The 22,420-nt window shown below is 41.2% G+C and overlaps 1 protein-coding gene across 3 annotated transcripts in view; it reads left to right on the forward strand.

Moving 5' to 3' along the window:
- PAIP2B (poly(A) binding protein interacting protein 2B) overlaps positions 1 to 22,420 on the forward strand; it is a 45,845-nt gene that overhangs the window by 17,389 nt on the left and 6,036 nt on the right. For all 3 annotated transcript variants that reach the window (XM_019969951.2, XM_070798460.1, XM_070798461.1), the window contains exons 2-3: positions 19,575 to 19,723; positions 21,623 to 21,799. In XM_019969951.2, coding sequence (XP_019825510.1) covers positions 19,583 to 19,723; positions 21,623 to 21,799 — 318 coding nt within the window. In that variant the 5' untranslated portion in view covers positions 19,575 to 19,582. The remainder of the gene's footprint in view (positions 1 to 19,574; positions 19,724 to 21,622; positions 21,800 to 22,420) is intronic.

Genomic DNA, 22,420 nt, shown 5'->3' on the forward strand with positions numbered 1-22,420 from the left:
TAATTCAAGATTGACCTAAAACTTGTTTTAAAATCTCTGTACACATACCTTACGTGTCCTCCCTACCCTCCCCACCTCAAAAAAGTTGAACCACTCATTTGTCTCCTTTACACCTCGATCTTCCACCAGATGATGGAGAAAAGTTGATGGGTTTATATACTTAGTAAAACTTTGTAAACAAGGAGCCAGATAAATTAGTGCAAAATATAACATCCTACCTTGTGAAAGGGAAATCAAAGTGGAGTCTGTTTTGCTAAGAGAGCTCTTTAAAATGGAGCTGGGAGTCCATTAGTTTGTTTTGTTGTTATTGTTGTTGTTCTTGAGAGGCCATTAGTGAAGTGACATCTCAGCCTGAATGGAATCGGACTTTTTGACCTGATGAAGTCATCCAGAACACCTGCTAGAAACTCAGAATACTTATGGAACCCCTACCCTAAAATAACAGTAACAGTCTATCTGCTTACCGGACCTCTACCCTATAACAACGTAGCCTTAAGGACAAATATTTTCCTATTTGTGTCAGAGTCAAGCACAATTCTCACCAGTGATTTTTATTCTTCAGTTTATTAATGTGGTGTGCCACATTGAGTGATTTGCAAATATTGAACAACCCTGTATCCTTGGGGTAAGTTCCACTTGATCTTGGTGTGTGTGCGTGCATGCTTAGTCACTTAATTGTGTCTGACTCTTTGCAACCCTTTGGACAGTAGCCTACCAGGCTCCTCTGTCCATGGGGTTTTTCAGGCAAGAATACTGGAGTGGCTGCCATTTTCTTCTCCAGGGGATATTCCACACCCAGGGATTGAGCCCACATCTCCTGTGTCTCCTGCATTGCAGGCAGATTCTTATCCCACTGAGTCATCAGGGAAGCATCCCTTTAAACTGTTGTTGGATTCCATTTGCTAATGTTTCATTGAGGATTTTTGCCTCTATGTTTATCATGATACTGGCATATAATTTTATTATTTTGTTGTATCTTTGTCGAGTTTAGGTATCAGGGTGATGCTGATTGATAGAATGAGTTTGGAAGCATTTCTTATTCTGCAAATTTTTGGAATGGTTTGAGAAAGAATGGTGTTAACTCTTCTGCAGGTGTTTGGTAGAATTCACCTGTGAAGCCATCTGGTTCTACACACTGTTTCTTGGGCATTGTTGTTGTTACCGATTTAATTTCAGTACTGCTTATTAATCTGTTCATATTTTTCATTTCTTCCTTGTTCAATCTTGGGGTATTGTATATCTCTAGGAATTTGTCCTTTTCTTTTAGTTGGACCATTTTATTTGCATATAGTTGCTTATATTAATCTCTAATGAGCCTTTATATTTCCATGTTGTTGGTAATAACTTCTTTTCATTTCTGATTTCATTTATTTGGGCCCTCTCTCTTTTTTTCTTAATGTGTCTGGCTAATGGTATCAATTTTATTTGTCTTTTCAAAAAACCAATTCTTAGTTTCATTCACGTTTTCTCTTCTTTCAGTGTCTATTTCATTTATTTCTACTCTAATGTTTATGTCTTTCCTTCTACTAACTTTGGGTTTTGTTCTTTTTCTAGTTTGTTTAGTGTGAGTTTGCTGCTGCTGCTGCTGCTAAGTCACTTCAGTCATGTCCAACTCTGTGCGACCCCATAGACGGCAGCCCACCAGGCTTCCCGTCCCTGGGATTCTCTAGGCAAGAATACTGGAGTGGGTTGCCATTTCCTTCTCCAGTGCATGAAAGTGAAAAGTGAAAGTGAAGTCACTCAGTCGTGTTTAGGTTGTTTATTTTAGATTTTTCTTATTTTCTGAAATTGGTTTATATCACCATAAACTTACCTGCTCAGACCCATAGATTTTGGATCATTGTGTTTTTGTTTTTATTTGTCTCCAGGTATTTTTTAAATTTCTTCTCTGATTTCTTAAGTGATCCATTGGTTGTTTAATAGCATATTGTTTATCCTCTACAAGTTTCGGACTCTTTTGTTGACTATGATGGCTACTCCGTTTCTTCTAAGGAATTCCTGCCCACAGTAGTAGATATAATGGTCATCTGAGTTAAATCCACCTGTTCCACTCCATCTTAGTTCACTGATTCCTAGAATGTCGATGTTCACTCTTATCATCTCCTGTTTGACCACTTCCAATTTGCCTTGATTCATGGACCTAACATTCCAGGTTCCTATGCAATATTGCTCTTTACAGCATTGAACCTTGCTTCTATCACCAGTCCCATCCACAACTGGGTGTTGTTTTTGGTTTGGCTCCATCCCTTCATTCTTTCTGGAGTTATTTCTCCACTGATCTCCAGTAGCATATTGGGCACCTACTGACCTGGGGAGTTCATCTTTCAGTATCCTATCTTTTTGCCTTTCGTACTGTTCATGGGGTTCTCAAGGCAAGAATACTGAAGTGGTTTGCCATTCCCTTCTCCAGTGGACCACATTCTGTCAGACCTCTCCACCATAACCCGTCTGTCTTGGGTGGTCCCACACAGCATGGCTTAGTTTTATTGAGTTAGACAATAAAACTGTGGTCCGTGTGATCAGATTGGCTAGTTTTCTGTGATTATGGTTTCCGTCTGTCTGCTCTCTGATGCCCTCTCTCAGTGCCTACCATCTTATTTAGGTTTCTCTTACCTTGGACGTGGGGTATCTCTTCATGGCTGCTCCAGCAAAGCACGATCTCTGTTTGTTTCCAAGGCAAACCATTCAATATCACAGCAATCCAAGTCTATGCCCCAACCAGTAACGCTGAAGAAGCTGAAGTTGAACAGTTCTATAAAGACCTACAAACCTTCTAGAACTAACACCCCAAAATGATGTCCTTTCCATTATAGGGGACTGGAATGCAAAAGTAGGAAGTCAAGAAACACCTGGAGTAACAGGCAAATTTGGCCTTGAAGTACAGAATGAAGCAGGGCAAAGGCTAACAGAGCTCTGCCGAGAGAACGCACTGGTCATAGCAAACACCCTCTTCCAACAACACAAGAGAAGACTCTACACACGGACATCACCAGATGGTCAACACCGAAATCAGATTGATTATATTCTTTGCAGCCAAAAATGGAGAAGCTCTATACAGTCAGCAAAAACAAGACCAGGAACTGACTGTGGCTCAGATCATGACGGCCTTATTGCCAAATTCAGACTGAAATTGAAGAAAGTGGAGGAAACCACTAGACCATTCAGGTATGACCTAAATCAAATCCCTTATGACTATACAGTGGAAGTGAGAAATAGATTTAAGGGACTAGATCTGATAGACAGAGTGCCTCATGAACTATGGACAGAGGTTTGTGACATTGTACAGGAAACAGGAATCAAGACCATTCCCAAGAAAAAGAAATGCAAAAAAGCAAAATGGCTGTCGGACGAGGGCTTACAAATAGCTGTGAAAAGAAGGGAAGCAAAAAGCAAAGGAGAAAATGAAAGATATACCCATCTGAATGCAGAGTTCCAAAGAATAGCAAGGAGAGATAAGAAAGCCTTCCTCAGCGATCAGGGCAAAGAAATAGAGGAAAACAACAGAATGGGAAAGAGTTAGAGATCTCTTCAAGAAAACTAGAGATACCAAGGGAGCATTTCATGCAAAGATGGGCTCAATAATGGACAGAAATGGTATAGACCTAACAGAAGCAGAAGATATCAAGAAGAGATGGCAAGAATACACAGAAGAACTGTACAAAAAAGATCTTCACAACCCAGATAATCATGATGGTGTGATCACTCACCTAGAGCCAGACATCCTGGAATATGAAGTCAAGTGGGCCTTAGAAAGCATCACTATGAACAGAGCTAGTGGAGGTGATGGAATTCTAGTTGAGCTATTTCAAATCCTGAAAGACGATGCTGTGAAAGTGCTGCACTCAATATGCCAGCAAATATGGAAGACTCGGCAGTGGCCACAGGACTGGAAAAGGTCAGTTTTCATTCCAATCCCAAAGAAAGGCAATGTCAAAGAATGCTCAAACTACTGCAAAATTGCACTCATCTCACATGCTAGTTAAGTAATGCTCAAAATTCTCCAAGCCCTTCAGCAGTACGTGAACTGTGAACTTCCAGATGTTCAAGCTGGTTTAAGAAAAGGCAGAGGAACCAGAGATCAAATTGCCAACATCCGCTGGATCATTGAAAAAGCAAGAGAGTTCCAGAAAAACATCTATTTCTGCTTTATTGACTATGCCAAAGCCTTTGACTGTGTGGATCACAATAAACTGTGGAAAATTCTGAAAGAGATGGGAATACCAGACCACCGGACCTGCCTCTTGAGGAATCTGTATGTAGGTCAGGAAGCAACAGTTAGAACTGGACATGGAACAACAGACTGGTTCCAAATAGGAAAAGGAGTACGTCAAGGCTGTATATTGTCACCCTGCTTATTTAACTTATATGCAGAGTACATCATGAGAAATGCTGGACTGGAAGAAACACAAGCTGGAATCAAGATTTCCAGAGAAATATCAATAACCTCAGATATGCAGATGACACCACCCTTATGGCAGAAAGTGAAAAAGAACTAAAGAACCCCTTGATGGAAGTGAAAGAGGAGAGTGAAAAAGTTGGCTTAAGGCTCAACATTCAGAAAACTAAGATCATGGCAACCAGTCCCATCACTTCATGGCAAATAGATGGGGAAATAGTAGCAACAGTGGATTTTATTTTTCTGGGCTCCAAAATCACTGCAGATGGTGACTGCAGCCATGAAATTAAAAGACACTTACTGCTTGGAAGGAAAGTTGTGACCAACCTAGATAGCATATTAAAAAGCAGAGACATCACTTTGTCAACAAAGGTCCATCTAGTCAAGGCTATGGTTTTTCCAGTGGTCATGTATAGATGTGAGAGTCGGACTATAAAGAAAGCTGAGCGCAGAAGAATTGATGCTTTTGAACTGTGGTGTTGGAGAAGACTCTTGAGAGTCCCTTGGACTGCAAGGAGATCCAACCAGTCCATCCTAAAGGAGATCAGTCCTGGGTGTTCATTGGAAGGACTGATATTGAAGCTGAAACTCCAATACTTTGGCCACCTGATGTGAAAAGCTGACTCATCTGAAAAGACCCTGATGCTGGGAAAGATTGAGGGCAGGAGGAGAAGGGGACGACAGAGGATGAGATGGTTGGATGGCATCACCGACTCAATGGACATGGGTTTGGGTGGACTCTGGGAGTTGGTGATGGACAGGGAGGCCTGGTGTGCTGCGGTTCATGGGGTTGCAAAGAGTTAGACACGACTGAGTGACTGAACTGAACTGCACTGCACTACATGTTTATATTTTTGCAGTGTTTTTCTTATAGTTAATATTCTGGTCACATAGCATTCTGGTTGAAAACATACTTGATAGGATTTCAATATTCTTAATTTTACTAAGGCTTAGCTGTAATCTATCCTGGAGATATCCTGCTCCCTGTGTATTTGAAAAGAATGTATTCTACTGCTTTTGGATGGAGTGTTCTATATATATCTGTTAAGTCCATCTGATCTAATGTGTCATTTAAGGCTAGTGTTTCCTTATTGATTTACTCTCTGGGTGATCTGTTCATTGATGTAAATGAGGTGATTAAGTCTTCTACAATGATTTCATTACTGTTGATTTCTCCCTTTATGTCTTTATTTATGTTATGTTAGTATTTGCTTTGTATATGTATGTCCTCCTATGTTGGGTGCATATGCATGTACAGTTGTTACGGTTTCCTTTTGGATTAATCCCTTAATCATTATGTAATATCCTTCTTTGTCTCTTGTAACAGTCTTTGTTTTAAATCCTATTTTTTCAGTACAGATATTGCTATCCTGGCTTTCTTTTGATTTCCATTTGCATGGAGTATCTTGTTCCATCCCTTTACTTTCAGTCTGTATGTTGCTTTAGGTATGAAGTAAATCTCTTGTAGGCAGTATATGTATGTGTGAAAGTGAAGTCACTCAGTCATGTCTGAGTCTTTGTGACCCCATGGACTGTAGCCTACTAGGCTCCTCTGTCTGTGGGATTTTTCAGGCAAGAGAAGTGGAGTGGGTTCCCATTTCTTTCTTCAGGGGATCTTCCCAACCTAGAGATTGAACCTGGGTCTCACCCATTGCAGGCAGACACTTTACCGTCTGAACCACCAGGGAAGCCCATATATATAACCCTGGTCTCCCACATTGCGGGCAGATTCTTTACCATCTGAGCCACAAGGGAAGCCCAAGAATACTGGAGTGGGTAGCCAGCCCTTCTCCAGAAGATCTTCCCAACCCAGGAATCCAAACTGGGTTTCCTGCATTGCAGATGGATTCTTTACCAACTGAGCTATTTTGGAAGCCTGTAGGTCTTGTTTTTATAGTCCATTCAGCCACTCTTTGTCTTTTGATTGGAGTCTTTAGTCTCTTTACATTAAAGTAATTATTGATAGATATGTATTTATTGCCATTTTATTGTTTGTATTTGTAGTTCCTTTTTTTTTCTTTTATTTTGCTTTTGTTCTCTTCTCTTGTGTGGGCTTCCCTGTTGGCTCAGCTGGTAAAGAATCCACCTGCAATGCTGAAGACCTGGGTTCGATCCCTGGGTTGGGAAGATTCCCTGGAGAAGGGAAAGGCTACCCACTCCAGTATTCTGGCCTGGAGAATTCCTGGGACTGTATATAGTCCATGGGGTCACAAAGAGTCAGAGGTAACTGAGCAACTTTTACTTTCACTTGTGATTTAATGACTGTTTTAGTGTTGCATTTGAATTTTTTCTCTTTCTTATGTGTGTATCTATTATAGATTTTGGGTTCATGGTTACAGTGAGGTTTATTTATAGCAATATGTTTATTTATTTTAAGTTGCCAATCTCTTAATTTCAAGCACATATTAACAACTCTGCATTTTTATTCCCTTCTCCTCATGATTACTCTTTTTGTCATCATGTTTTACCATTTTGTTTTGTGACTCCTTTAATTGAAGATATAGATGATTTTACTAGTTTTATCCTTTAACCTTCCTACTAACTCTGTATGTAGTTAAATTTACTACCTTTAGTGTATATTTGACTTTACCAGTGAGCTTTTTTCTTTCCTAGTTTTCAGACTTCTAGTTGTGGCCATTTCTTTTTTGCTTAGAGAAGTCCCTTGAACATTTCTTGTAAAGCTGGTTTGATAGTGCTGAAATCTTTTAGCTTTTGCTTCTTTTAAAACTTCTGAGGACTTCCCTGGTGGTACACTGCAAAGGAATCTGCCTACCAATGCAGGGGACCATGGGTTTGATCTCTGGTCCAGGAAGATTCCACATGCCGCAGAGCAACTAAGCCCATGTGCCACAACTGCTGAGCCTGTGCTCTGGAGCCTGTGAGCCACGTTTACTGAGCCCCCATGCTGCAACTGCTGAAGCCTGTGTGCATAGAGCCTGTGCTCCACAACAGCAATGAGACGGCTTCCCAGCTGGTGCTAGTGGTAAAAAAAAAAAAAAAAAAGCTCACCTGCCAGTGCAAGAGACTTCAGAGATGCGGGTTCAGTCCCTGAGTTGGAAAGATCCCCTGGAGGAGGAAATGGCAACACACTCCAATATTCTTGCCTGGAGAATCCCTTGTACAGAGGAGCCTGGCAGGGCTACAGTCCATAGCATCCCCAAAGAGTCAGACACAACTGAAGCGACTTAGCACAGATGCACTGCGATGAGAAACCCGTGCACTACAACAGAGAGTAGACCCTGCTTGCCCCGACTAGAGGAAGCCCACATTTAACGGTGAAGACCCAGTGCAACCAAAAGTAAATACATTTGAAAAAAGTTTTCATCTCTTCGTCAAATCTGAATGAAAGCCTTCCCAGGTGGAGTATCCTTGGCTATAGGTTTTTCCCTTTTATCTCTTTAATTATATTGTGCCAGTCCTTTCTGGCCTTTAGAGTTTCTGCTGAAAATTCAGCTGACAGCCTTATGGGCGTTACCATATATGTAAGTCATTGCTTTTCCCTTGCTGCTTTTAATATTTTATCTTCATCTTTAATTTTTGCCATTTTAATTACAGTGTGTCTTGGTGTGGCCCCCTTTGAATTGATCCTGCTTGGCACTCTGTTTCCTGGACCTGGCTGTCTGTTTCCTTTATAGGTTAGGAAAGTTTTCAACTATTATGTATTCAAATATGTTCTCTGCCCCACTCATCAGGCAACTTTTAACAACCTTATGCCCTTTTGTCTTTATGACTCTTTGTTTTCCTTGCAACACTCTTTTTCAGTTCAGTTCAGTCGCATAGTCATGTCCGATTCTTTGTGACCCCATGACTGCAGCACACCAGGCTTCTCTATTACCAACTCCCCAGAGCTTGCTCAAATTCATGTCCATCGGGTCGGTGATGGCATCCAGCCATCTCATCCTGTCATCCTCATCTCCTCCTGTCTTCAATCTTTCCCAGCATCAAGGTCTTTTCAGATGAGTTAGTTCTTCACATCAGGTGGCCAAAGTATTGCAGTTTCAGCTTCAGCATCAGTCCTTCAGATGAATATTCAGGGTTGATTTCCTTTAGGATTGACTGGTTTGATCTCCTTGAAGTCCAAGAGACTCTCAAGAGTCTTCTCCAACACCACAGTTCAAAAGCATCAGTTCTTCAGCGCTCAGCTTTCCTTATAGTCCGACTCTCACATCCATACATGACTACTGGAAAAACCATAGCTTTGAGTAGATGAACCTTTGTCGGCAAAGTAATGTCTCTGCTTTTTAATATGCTGTCTAGGTTGGTCATAGCTTTTCTTCCAAGAAGCAAGCATCTTTTAATTTCATGGCTGCAGTCACCATCTTCAATGATTTTGGAGTCCAAGAAAATAAAATCTCTCACTGTTTCCCCTCTTTTGGGGTTACCCAAATCTGTGGTTCCTGAATTCCAATTCTTAAGATCCCAAATAAACTCATTTCTTATTTGCAGCCTCCTGCATTGTTTTTGGGTGACAGCATATATTTAAAATTTATAAAATTACTTTCTATAGTGCTTGCTGCTGCTTCTGCTGCTGCTGAGTCGCTTCAGTCGTGTCCGACTCTGTGCAACCCCATAGACGGCAGCCCATCAGGCTCCACCGTCGCTGGGATTCTCCAGGCAAGAGCACTGGAGTGGGTTGCCATTTCCTTCTCCAATGCATGAAAGTGAAAAGTGAAAGTGAAGTCGCTCAGTCGTGTCCGACTCTTAGCGACCCCATGGACTGCAACCTACCAGGCTCCTCCATCCATGGGATTTTCCAGGCAAGAGTATTGGAGTGGGGTGCCATTGCCTTCTATAGTGCTTATGTAGCTTTTAAATGTGTGTATATGTTATATGTACACACACATATAATAGAAAAATTAGAAGAGAAAACAGAAGCAAAGTTCTAGAGTTAGAGTTTGGTAGGTTTATCCAGCATCTGTTGGGACAGGGAGACTTAACATTCCTGCCCCAGGGAAGTGAAAATCTGCCATAGAGTTAGAGTGTTTCATGGAGTAAGGCTTTGTAATGGATTAAATGTCTCTCCCAATGCGCTTCCCTTGCTCTGACTTTATGCTCATCATCCATTCTTAATTCGTAATTCTCTTTTACTATAATTAACTGTTACTGATTAAGAATCCTAGGCATTTAGATTTTGAATCATTGGAATGTATTAACTATTCAAAAGAATAAACAAGTAAGTATCTCTTCCTACCTTCCCCTAGCCTGTACTATCAGCTTGTCCTTCTTTCTCCTGTATTTCTAGCCTCTCCCTCTCCACTAGACTCCTTCTATGAACATTTAAACATGTTCTGGGCTCTCCACTCCTTAAAAGTAAAGTTTCCAGGGACCTTCCATCCCTCTAGTTCCTGTTCATTCCTCTTCCTTTCCTTGGCACCTGGCCCCTTGAAAGAGTTTTGATTACTTCCTGTCACCTGCAATTCATATCTCATCCATTTTACTTTCTCCCTCATCTCTGTTTAAGGATCCTGCTTTCATTGTTGTCATAAGAGATCTCCATGGTCCTAAATTCTGTAGACACTTCTCAGCCTTCCTTTTGACCTTGCATCCCTGGTGGCTCAGCTGGTAAAGAATCCGCCTGCAATGCGGGAGAACTGGGTTCTATCCCTGGGTTGGGAAGATCCCTTGGAGAAGGGAATGGCTACCCATTTCAGTATTCTGGCTTGGAGAATTCCATGAACTGTGTATAGTCAGTCCATGGGGTCACAAAGAGTCAGACACGACTGAGTGACTTTCCCTTTCACTGAGCGACTTTCACTTTTCACTTCAGCCTTCAACATACCTGCCTTACTGGGTGTATCAGTCCTCTGTGTCTAATGTGGCTGCTGCTGCTAAGTCACTTCAGTCATGTCTGACTCTGTGCAACCCCATAGACGGCAGCCCACCAGGCTCCCCCGTCCCCGGGATACTCCAGGCAAGAACACTGGAATGGGTTGCCATTTCCTTCTCCAATGCGTGAAAGTGAAAAGTGAAAGTGAAGTCGCTCAGTCATGTCCGACTCTTCTCGACCCCATGGACTGCAGCCTACCAGGCTCCTCCGTCCATGGGATTTTCCAGTCAAGAGTACTGGAGTGGGGTGCCATTGCCTTCTCCCGTCTAATGTGGCCAGTTACCACAAACTAGAGGCTTAAAACAACATGAATTTTTTCTCTTACCATCTGGAGGCTAGAAGTCAAAAATTAAAAGTCAAGAAAAAAAAATCAGGTTGGACTGTCTCTCTCTGGAGTCTGCAGGGGAGAATCTGTTCTTTGCATGTTCAACTTGTGGTGCCTGTAGGCGTTCCTTGACTTGTGGCCCCACCACTCCAATCTCTGCCTCCCCAGTCACATTGCCTCCTTTTCTTCGTGTCAAATCTGCTTTTCTCTTACAAGACACTTACCATTGGATTTAGGGCCTCCTGGGATAATGCAGGATGATCTACTTATCTCAAGGTCCTTAATTTAGTTACAAAGACCGGTGTTCTAAATAATGTAGTCTTCACAGATTCTCGGGATGAGAATCTGAACATATCTTTTTGGGGGCTACCTTTCAACTCACTATAAGTGAAGGGTTCTGTCTTCCCTTGATTTCTGTGATGTCACACTCTTCTAGTTTCCTTCTCAGTCTCCTCTTCTATCTCCTTGTCTTATCTGACTTTGCCCTCTCTCCCTAGGCAATATTCTAGGCCCATGACTTCGGTTACCATGTAGGTAGACGACTATTCCAAATTTCTATATTTAGTCATACCTCTCCTATTGATGCATACGAACAACCTACTTATGTCACCATTTGAGTGTTTCAGAGGTTTTACACATTTAATGTGTCCAGTATAGAACTCATCACCCTTTGTACCTCGAATCCCCATCCCCACCCAAGAAAACTCTGCCCTTTCCATGGAGTTCCCTAGCTCAGCGAGTGACATTGCTCCTCCCCCAGTTGTTTGTGCCAGAGTCATCCCTGATATCTGCCTCGCCTTGTCTCCCCGCATCCAGTTCCTCCCCAGAAAAGCCTAAAATAGCTTTGGAATCTACTCTCTTCTTACTGCCATTGTCCTAGTTTAAGCAGCTACCTTTTGTTTTTCATCTGGGTTAGTGCATTAGCTACCTTACTGGTCCCCCATTATCCTCTCTCAGTCTCCAATCCATTTTCCATATGGCAGCCTGAATAACCTCAAAATATGAATTGAGTCATGTCACTGTGCTGCCGAGAACCGTTTTCAGTGGCTTTCATTGCTTTTCGGATGATCTCCAAAATTCTTCATGTAGCCTCTGATGTCTTAGATGATCAGGTCCATCTGCCTCTGCAACCTCATCTCTCTTCCTTGGCCGTTCTCCGACTGGTTCTCCTTTGACTCTTAAACTATATGCGTACGTACCTTCTTATAGTTCTTGAGAGTTCCCTCCTGCCTCTGAATCTTTGCACATGGTTTTCCCTCTCTTCCTTCCTGCTAGCTAACAAATTTTTCAGGTATCAATCTAAGTGTTGCTTGTTCAGGGAAACCCTTCCTAGCCATCCCCCACTCCTGAACTAGATTGGGTCTTCCTGTCTTGTAATAGTCCGTTTTTCCTCTCCATTTAATTTAATACTAATTATTCTTAACTATTTGCTTATCTCTCTCCTGAGAGAATGTAAACACCGTCAGTGAAACAACTGTGTACCTTGTGAAAATAGCTGTCAAGCACAGGGCTGAGGGTAGACACACAGATTCTAGTGAGTGAGCGCATCTAATGACCTGAGTTATTAAGATGTAACTGGGAAAGACCAAAGCCTGAATCTAGTGGCAACATGTTTGAAGTAAAATAACATGTAAAACTGTTACCCACAATGTTTAATTTTTCAAATGGTATTCACTAGACTGAATTGTGATGCTGGAGAATTTAGAGTCCCCTGGACTGCAAGGGGATCAAACAGTCAATCCTAAAGGAAATCAACCCTGAATATTCATTAGAAGGATTGATGATGAAGCTAAAGCTCCAATCCTTTGGCCACCTGATATGAAGAGCTGGCTCATTGGAAAAGACCCTGATGCTGGGAAAGATTGAAGGCAGGAGGAGAAGGGGGCGGCAGAGGATGATATGGTTAGATAGCATTACCAACTCAGTGGACATGAATTTGAACAAACTCTAGGAGATAATGAAGGACAGAGGAGACTGGCTTGCTGTAGTCCATGGTGTCAAAAGAGTCAGACACGACTTAACGACTGAACAACAACCACCAGACTGAATGAAGTTAACAAAACTATAGAAACATAATAGTAGAGACTAGTTTTAATATAAACTACTCAATAGACTTTTTCCCAATAATTGAGTCAATAGTTCCAAGTATTCTTGACAGTCAAGTTGTTATCCTGGGCATAATCTAGTTTTAGCTTCTGAAAAAAAAATCTCATCTAGGTTCAAAAAAAATAGCCAAGTTTTGGATTGGAAAAATTGTTGGATCTGAAAGTTGTGGTTTTTCAAAGTGTTGAACTGATGAAGTATGTATTCTGGAAATATCCTAGGTATATTAAAAGTCTTGAAGTTCTTTGTGGTTGGGAACCAAGACCTCTATTTCAAGCCAAGTATCTTAAACACAAACTCTTGACCGAGGTAAAGTGCTAAATCATATGCTTGGCAGGAGCTTAGCATTTCTGTTTTGACTACATGCTTTACCATCTTCAGCCAAATGACAATCATTATTTTCTATTTTCAGCATGTTTGCCACACATATAAGAGGGAAAGTGAGATGGAGTCGGGGAATGAGTTTCAAATAGTTCTTAGATTTCTTTCTTTTTTTTTTTTTTTAAGTTGGGATCTGTATATTTTTTTTAATTTAATTTAATTTTTAAACTTTACAATATTGTATTGGTTTTGCCAAATATTGAAATGAATCCGCCACAGGTATACATGTGTTCCCCATCCTGAACCCTCCTCCCTCCTCCCTTCCCATACCATCCCTCTGGGTCGTCCCAGTGCACCAGCCCCAAGCATCCAGTATCGTGCATCGAACCTAGACTGGCGACTCGTTTCATATATGATATTATACGTATTTCAATGCCATTCTCCCAAATCATCCCACCCTTTCCCTCTCCCACAGAGTCCAAAAGACTGTTCTATACATCAGTGTCTCTTTTGCTGTCTCGTATACAGGGTTATTGTTACCATCTTTCTAAATTCCATATATATGCATTAGTATACTGTATTGGGACGTGAGTCTGAGTGAACTCCAGGAGTTGGTGAGGGACAGGGAGGCCTGGCGTGCTGCGATTCATGGGGTCGCAAAGAGTCGGACACGACTGAGCAACTGATCTGATCTGATCTGATCTGATACTGTATTGGTATTTTTCTTTCTGGCTTACTTCACTCTGTATAATAGGCTCCAGTTTCATTCACCTCATTGGAACTGATTCAAATGTATTCTTTTTAATGGCTGAGTAATATTCCATTGTGTATATGTACCATAGCTTTCTTATCCATTCATCTGCTGATGGACATCTAGGTTGCTTCCATGTCCTGGCTATTATAAACAGTGCTGCAATGAACATTGGGGTACACGTGTCTCTTTCAATTCTGGTTTCCTCAGTGTGTATGCCCAGCAGTGGGATTGCTGGATCATAAGGCCGTTCTATTTCCACTTTTTTAAAGAATCTCCACACTGTTCTCCATAGTGGCTGTACTAGTTTGCATTCCCACCAACAGTGTAAGAGGGTTCCCTTTTCTCCACACCCTCTCCAGCATTTATTGCTTGTAGACTTTTAGATCGCAGCCATTCCGACTGGCGTGAAATGGTACCTCATTGTGGTTTTGATTTGCATTTCTCTGATAATGAGTGATGTTGAGCATCTTTTCATGTGTTTGTTAGCCATCTGTATGTCTTCTTTGGAGAAATGTCTATTTAGTTCTTTGGCCCATTTTTTGATTGGGTCGTTTATTTTTCTGGAATTGAGCTGCAGGAGTTGCTTGTATATTTTTGAGATTAGTTGTTTGTCAGTTGCTTCATTTGCTATTATTTTCTCCCATTCTGAAGGCTGCCTTTTCACCTTGCTAATAGTTTCGTTTGTTGTGCAGAAGTTTAACAAGTGGTGCTGGGAAAACTGGTCAACCACTTGTAAAAGAATGAAACTAGAGCACTTTCTAACACCATACACAAAAATAAACTCAAAATGGATTAAAGATCTAAACGTAAGACCAGAAACTATAAAACTCCTAGAGGAGAACATAGGCAAAACACTCTCCGACATACATCACAGCAGGATCCTCTATGACCCACCTCCCAGAATATTGGAAATAAAAGCAAAAATAAACAAATGGGACCTAATTAAACTTAAAAGCTTCTGCACAAATAGTTCTTAGATTTCTTAATGCAGTTTAGATACAGACCAGACATCAACTCCTTTATGTGCTATTGAGGTCTAGTTCTTGAAGAACTCCTCAAACAATGACCCGCTTCAGACTACACGTTTGTCTTCTTAATAGATGAGTGGCAACTGGTGGTTTGTATGGCAGAGCTAGATGTCCGTGTTTACTGAATACCTGTGTTATTTATTTATTATTATATAAGAACTTACCCCAAAGTTTAGCAGGCTAAAACAATAAACATTTAGTATCACAGTTCCTATGGGTCAGCCCAGCTGGGTGCCCCCACCTCAGGATCTCATAAAGTTCAAGTGGTTGACTGGAATGGCTGTCTCATCTGAGGACTTAATGGTGGGAAGATGACCTTCGAAACTTGCATGCTTGTTAACAAGACTGAGTAACTGGGAATTCCCTGGCGGCCCAGTGGTTAGGACTTGGCTTTTTCACTGCTGGGGTCCTCAAATTCAATCCCTTGTTGGGGAACTAAGATTCCACAAGCCAAGCAGAGCTGCCAAAAAACAACAACAAAAAAATTGAATTCCTAGTCACATGGCCCTCTCCATAGTGTAGCTGACAACATAGCAGCCATTCTGATTTGTGGTCCCACTTTTGTAACCAAGCATTTTCCCCATCTCTGGAAGCTTTGGGGACATTTTATTTGTCTCCATTAGACTAGAATTTCACAGTGATGTGACTTGGTGTGGGAGGATCAAAGTCATGAACATGAAATGTCAAAATAAGATGGTTAGAGAAACACTGTGCTTTTGGAAGGCAAGCATGATGGATGGTGAGCTGGAGAGGAGCTGGAAACAGAGAATGTTACATGCAACTTTGGAAACAGGACAGTCAAGGAAGTTACAGGCGATGGTCCCATCTTACCTGCTGTCTTCCCCAAGTTGGATGGCATTTCCCACGTGTCTTACCTAGGATTTACCATTCTTCAGCAAAACCTCCCCATGCTCACCCCATTGCTAATGTCAAGAGGCATATTAAACACCAGGTGTCACTGTCACACAGTGGGCCCACAAACCAGTGTTGTTATTGAACCAACCCAGCAACTCAGTTTGCTTAACCGCTGAACCAGTATCTTCTTTGGTCTTTAGCACTGTCTGGGTGTTTTTTTTTTTAAAGTGAGGTTGGACAGAATATGTACCTTAAGTTATAGCATAAATATGAAATTTCTTTATAAATTGTTAAGCACTATACAAATTAAGCTCTTGGGTTGCTGCTGTTTAGAGAAACCAAACTTCCCAATTGTTTGGAAAAGGTGGAATGGTATAAAATACAAATCAACACTATGTAACCTACTATGGGGAGAACAATTTTTCTAGTATTGACTGTCCCAATCACAGTGATTTTTACTTTTCTAAAGTGTTTGTGTTAAAAATTAAAAAAAAAACTTTACAAAATGTTTACGTTATATTAGATAATATCCCCATGTTGAGTTTGTGGTAATTTTTCCATTCCCTTTCTCATGAACAGGTATATCCTGCAATGTATTCTCTGTGCTCTGCCTTTCTCTTGAATTAGGATTATTCTGTTCTTTCTTCCTCTGCTTTCCTTTTCTCCTGATGGCCATGGGCACTCAGGATTTATTTTGGTGGAAAATGGAGCTCTGATTCTCTGCTGGTGACTTACATAATGTGGGGAGAAATCACTGTGTTGATAGTAAGTGAAGTGAAGTGAAGGTCGCTTAGTCATGTCCGACTGTTTGTGACCCTATGGACTATACAGTCCATGGAATTCTCCAGGCCAGCATACTGGAGTGGGTAGCCTTTCCCTTCTCCAGGGGCTCTTCCCAACCCAGGGATTGAACCCAGGTCTCCCACATTGCAGGCGGATTCTTTACCAGCTGAGCCACCAGGGAAGCCCAAGAATACTGGGGTAGGTACCCTGTGCCTTCTCCAGGGGGTGTTCCTGACCCAGAGATCAAACTGGGGTCTCCTGCACTGCAGGCAGATTCTTTACCAACTGAGCTATGAGAATAGTAAGCAACTGCCAAATGAATCTTTGGAAAGTGCTGTGTAATCTGCTATCCATCAAGGTTCAAGACCTGTTAAGTCTCTGATTAGGAATACCTATTTACTCAGTTGCCCTGATGTTCAGAACATACTTGCTTCTATCATTGTTATGCTGAAAATGGAAGTGGTAAAAATAAAAACTGGTTTCCCCCCTTTTATAGCCTTATGGGATTATTATTCTGGAGCGGTATTTGAAATAATCATTGATTTCTTTTGTCTCTGTCTAAAATATATTAAATGATATATTTCATACTAGGTGCCCTAATTAAACCAAGAGTGAATTACATGGGTTCTGTCTTAAATTCTCTTTGAACTATCGATGAATTATTTTTCCATCTTTTTTATACAGTTTTATTTACTGGGTCTCCATTGCTGCGCACTGGCCTTTTCTCTAGTTGGGGTATGCAGGGCTTCGTACTGCTGCTTCTCTTGTTGGGAGCACGGGCTCTCGGGCACGTGGGCTCGGCAGGTGTGGTTCCCAGGCTCTAGACCACAGGCTCAGTAGTTGCAGCGCATGGGCTTGGTTACTCCACAGCACGTTGGATCTTCCCAGAGCAGGGATCGAAGTGTCCCCTGCACTGGTAGGCGGATTCTTTACCACTGAGCCACCAGGGAAGCCCATATTCTTATTACTCTTCATAATTGTATTTAGTCTTTTAAAATTATATTTTCTAATGTTCATAACAGGTTTGCAAATTGAAAAGCCTTCAGTAACTTTTAGTGTATCCAGAAGCAGAGAAGAACTTTTTCATGAATGTTACCAAGACAGAAATAAGTGAAAAATAATGTATTAAAACTTAAAGATGCCCCAGGGAGCGCTGGGGAGAGGACTGAGCTGAGATTGAAAGGAGACAGGCTAGAAAGGGAAAATTGCCTAAGCACGATGATCCATGGGTATTTATGAAGTTCCTAATATTGAGGAAGATTACAAAATATAAAAACTTTTCATCTTGTGTTTCAGGAGTTGAGAATCTAATTAAGAGAAAAATTATACATATGAAACAGAATAGTTAAGTAGTATTAACACCATGCGCATTACCTACAAGAGCTTAGGGGAGGTACTATAGAGCATAAAGAGTACAATGTTTTGTTTTGGTTTTTTAATTTTTATTTGTTTTTGGCTGTGCTGGGTCTTCATTGCTGTGCCCAGGCTTTCACTAGTTGCAGCGACTGGGGCTACGCTTTAGTTTCGGTACAAGGGCCTCTCACTGCAGCTTATCTTGTTGCAGAGCACGAGCTCTAGGCGCTTGGGCTCAGTAGCTGTGGTGCGGGGGCTTAGTTGGTCCATAGCATGTGGGATCTTCCTGAACCAGGGGTCATGCCTGTGTCCCCTGCATTGGCTGGCAGATTCTTCACCACTGGACCACCAGGAAAGTCCGACAACTGTTTGTGAAGAATGGTTAAATTTTAAATAAATAAATACATACATTTAAATAAATAAATACATTCCAAATGATAGCAAGCATACCAAAATGAATTTGGAAGCCAAAAGAATACTCGAGTGCAGATGAACAGGCACTTACATAATACCAGCGGGAATTTAAATGCTATGGCAGCTTGGCAGTAAATCACAAGCCTTAAACAAACATTCTTTCTATATGGCAGTTCTATTTTTAGGAATTATCTTAAGAAAATCATTAGAGAAAATGAACACAAGAAGTTCATCCCACCTTTATAATACAGAAATGTTGGAAACACACCAATTGACAGAATGTCTATATTAATATGGAAATGAGAAAGAGCAAATGATGGAGCATCATGCTCTTACCATAAGAATGGGTGCTTGGGGAATGGGTGTGTGTATATGTGTCTGTATGTACATAGGGGAAGTCAGCAAGCTTATATCCACCACATTGTGAATCATTTTTAACTCTATATAGTTAGACAGCTGATGACCTTACTTTTTTCCATTTTGCTTTCCAATGTGATAAACATGTATTATTTTTTGAAATAGGTTTTAAAGAAAAACAGAGCTTAATAAGAATCAGAATAGGGACTTCCCTGGTAGTCCAGTGGCTAAGCTTCTGTGCTTCCAGTGGAGGGGGCCTGGGTTCAATCCCTGGTCAAGGAACTAGATCTCACATGCTGCAGCTGAGAGCTCACATGCTGAAACTAAAGATCCTGCGTGCCACAGCTAAGACTCAGCACAAGCAAAAATAAATAAATAAATAAAAAAGAGAAGAAAACAAAAGAAAAAAAATCAGAATAAGGGTCAACTGTTTACAATGTTTATTAAGAATGTATTTTTTTCTACCTATTTAAATGTTAGGGAAGCTATGATCTTGGTTAGGTTCTAGAACTTACAGAAATTTGACTTGAAAAGGTCCCCTCCCACCCAGCACCCATCCCACTTGCCTGCTGCTGCTGCTGCTGCTAAGTCACTTCAGTCGTGTCTGACTCTGTGTGACTCCATGGACGGCAGCCCACCAGGCTCCCCCGTCCCTGGGATTCTCCAGGCAAGAACACTGGAGTGGGTTGCCATTTCCTTCTCCAGTGCATGAAAGTAAAAAGTGAAAGTGAAGTCGCTCAGTCGTGTCCTACTCTTAGCGACCCCATGGACTGCAGCCCACCAGGCTCCTCCATGCATGGGATTTTCCAGGCAAGAGTACCGTAGTGGGGTGCCATTGCCTTCTCCATCCCACTTGCCTATAAAGGCTAACTGAGCTGAGATGTTTTTTCTTTTAACTCTTAAAGAATTGTGCATCTGTATAGGTAACTAGTTACAGACTAGCATTTTCTGTTTATCTGTAGTTAATAACTTGATTTAGAACATCAGAAGCATCTGGAAGAATCTTTTCATGTCCTTGATCCGTGTATCATTTTATCCTTTCTTTTGCTCCTGTGTAGGTTCTGTCATGATGAATGGATCCAGTGTGGCGAATACATCACCCAGTGTAAAATCCAAAGAGGACCAGGTGTTAAATGGGCATGATGAGAAGGAAAACCCATTTGCAGAGTACATGTGGATGGAGAATGAAGAGGATTTCAACAGACAGGTAAAGAAGTGAAAGGCTAATGATACATGTAGTTCAACAGCTATATTTTACCATCAGTCTGTCAAAAGAGAAATGTATTCATTGGCTTTAGAATAACTTGAAAATACGTAGATGCTTGGTCAGGGCTGACCAAAAAGCAACTTCAGTTGCTAAGAGACCAAATTGAAGATACCTTGGAGGACAATATTGAAATTTTTCTATCATGCTAATTAAAAGAGGATCCAATGCCATGGTGTTCTGATGTAGGCTCCTGGGAAACAGCAGACCAGCCTGGCATGCCCCAAGTAGGAACTCAGGGACTGGCAGAATGCAAGTCTGAGATAGAGAGTGTATTTGGTGGGGAAAGGCTAGATTGCTTCCACAAAGATCCAGCAGTAACCAATTGTCTTATATCTCTGTGGTTTTAACAGCCCCAGGTCAGCACTCCAGGTAGACAGGTGACTCTGCAACCACTTGATGCCTTCCATCATGATGCCCTGCCACTCCCAGGGCATTTGGCAACTGTAGGATAACTGGAAGTCAAGCCATAGGAAGGGGAGAGAGCCAAATGTTAAGGCAAAGGGTCTCCTTTTAACCAAATGATGCCAGAGTGCTCACATCCCTTCTTGGGGACATTATGTGATTATAGTTACATGGCCACATCCAGCATGGGAGACAGGAGATTCGATTTTAACTGAACAACTGGTGCTTTGGGGAGATGGAAATGAGTTTAGGAAAGAGCCAGGAGTTTCCACCTCTGTGGCTCACTGTGGTATGATCTGTGTGAACAGTTCATAGACCATGCTTCCTATGACACCCCTGGGCCCAGGTGACTGCTTTTGTGGCTTGTGCCTGTGAATAAGGGTAGACTTAATATGGAAGAGCATGTTGTTATGCTCTCAGGGAGAGTTAGGGCAGATCCTGAGCAGTCATGTTAAATCTTGTAGTTTGGAAATATTTTCAGTTGTTATTTTAAGTACTTTGTAACTAATTTACTTGAGATTAAAAAAATAAAAAGTATAGTTAATTGTAATGTTGAAATCGTATGTTTAAGTCTTGCTACAAGTGACTTTTCCTTTGGATTCAACTAAATTGGCTAGTTTGGGTGATTGTTTTTGCTTGACCAGCCCTCTGGTGGCGGCATACGAGCTGTGAATCAGTCACCAGGCAGCCTGCAGGAAGGGGATGGCCAAACATGAAGCGGGAGGCCTGTGAAAATCACACTAATCTCCAGAGTGAAGCATACTCTTTACCAAGAATTAACAGGGTCTACAAAGAAGTATAAAATATCCTTGCTATGTATAAGACACTCTTTTTCAGAAATATGCAAGTTGTTTAAATATTTGTATTATTTCTTCTTGTTTTGAAAGAATTTTCTACTGGTATGCCAGAACGTGTTCTTTATATCTTTCTAAGGTTCTGAAAGTATTTTTCTCCCGAAGGGGCCTTATTACTAGAAAAGTGGGCCAGAAGCTGGGAGTTGGTTTTGGTTTAATCTCCACTGTCCAGGTAGTAGTCTAGATACATAGTTCCTGAATCCTTTTCATACTTGTAAAATGGGAAATTTAAGAGCTGCCTCTCAATAAGATTGAAAAAAAAAATGTCAAGCTTTAAAGTGATTTTCTGTTAAGTGCCATATGAGTGAAAAATATCTGTGTCATGTATTAGATCTGTGAAGACTGGAATTTCTGCTATTTGGACTATTTCCTGTCTTATTTTTTATGGAATTTGATTGAAAATACTAAAAGTTATATTTTTTTCTAGCCTTTCATTAGAAGCATCGTAATTCTTCGTAGATCTCATACAAGATCATTCTTAGTTGCAAAGTAATAACCTCTGAAAGAAAGAGGTAGAAAAAAACTAGAAAGTTTGAGTCCCACTGGGACAGTTAAGTCTGAGCTCTTCTGCTTTGCTTGCCAGGTGGAGGAGGAGCTGCAGGAGCAAGAATTCTTGGACCGCTGCTTTCAGGAGATGTTGGACGAGGAAGACCAAGACTGGTTTATTCCATCACGAGACCTGCCTCAGGCCATGGGACAGTTGCAACAACAGTTAAATGGACTGTCCGTCAGTGATGGTCGTGATTCTGAAGATATTTTGGTAAGAGCATACGTAGTTCCACATGTGACATAGTGAAAAGAATATAGGATTTGGAGCCACGTCTTTCTTTTTGGCCCAACAACCTTGGGCAAGCTTTGGCGCCCTCTGAGTCACTGTTTCTTCCCTCACCACCTGGGCATTAACAGGGGGTGCATTGAAGACGCACTGCACCTCTTAAAGCACTGTGGAAATGTGATTGCTGCAGCATCACCAACTTTCATTTTCTCCAGTGGGATTTTCAAAACAGAATTGGGATTAAGGATAAAAATTTGAACATGGAAGACGTTTGGTTTCAAATTATCATTTGCTGTTGTCCTTTTCTTTTACTGTCCCTCAAATCTGTATTTATAGTTTTGAATGATTCTGTTATAAAAACTGGAAGGAATATACTTCTAAGAGACTGTTTTCCACTTATAATTAGAAGACCAGATAAATGAATTCCCTGCCTTCCATGTTTACTTAATGTCAGAATTCCATAAGTGACATTGTTCGTGCACAGTTCATGTCTGAATGATTTTGCCTGGCAGTTTGCTGAGGTTTTAGATCAAGATCATGTGAATCAAGAGAGTAGATAACCAAAGAGAGGATAGACAAAAATAATATAGGGATTGTGGTAACCAA

Source organism: Bos indicus, chromosome 11 (genome assembly GCF_029378745.1).
Source record: "Bos indicus isolate NIAB-ARS_2022 breed Sahiwal x Tharparkar chromosome 11, NIAB-ARS_B.indTharparkar_mat_pri_1.0, whole genome shotgun sequence".
NCBI classification, from domain to species: Eukaryota; Metazoa; Chordata; class Mammalia; order Artiodactyla; family Bovidae; genus Bos; species Bos indicus.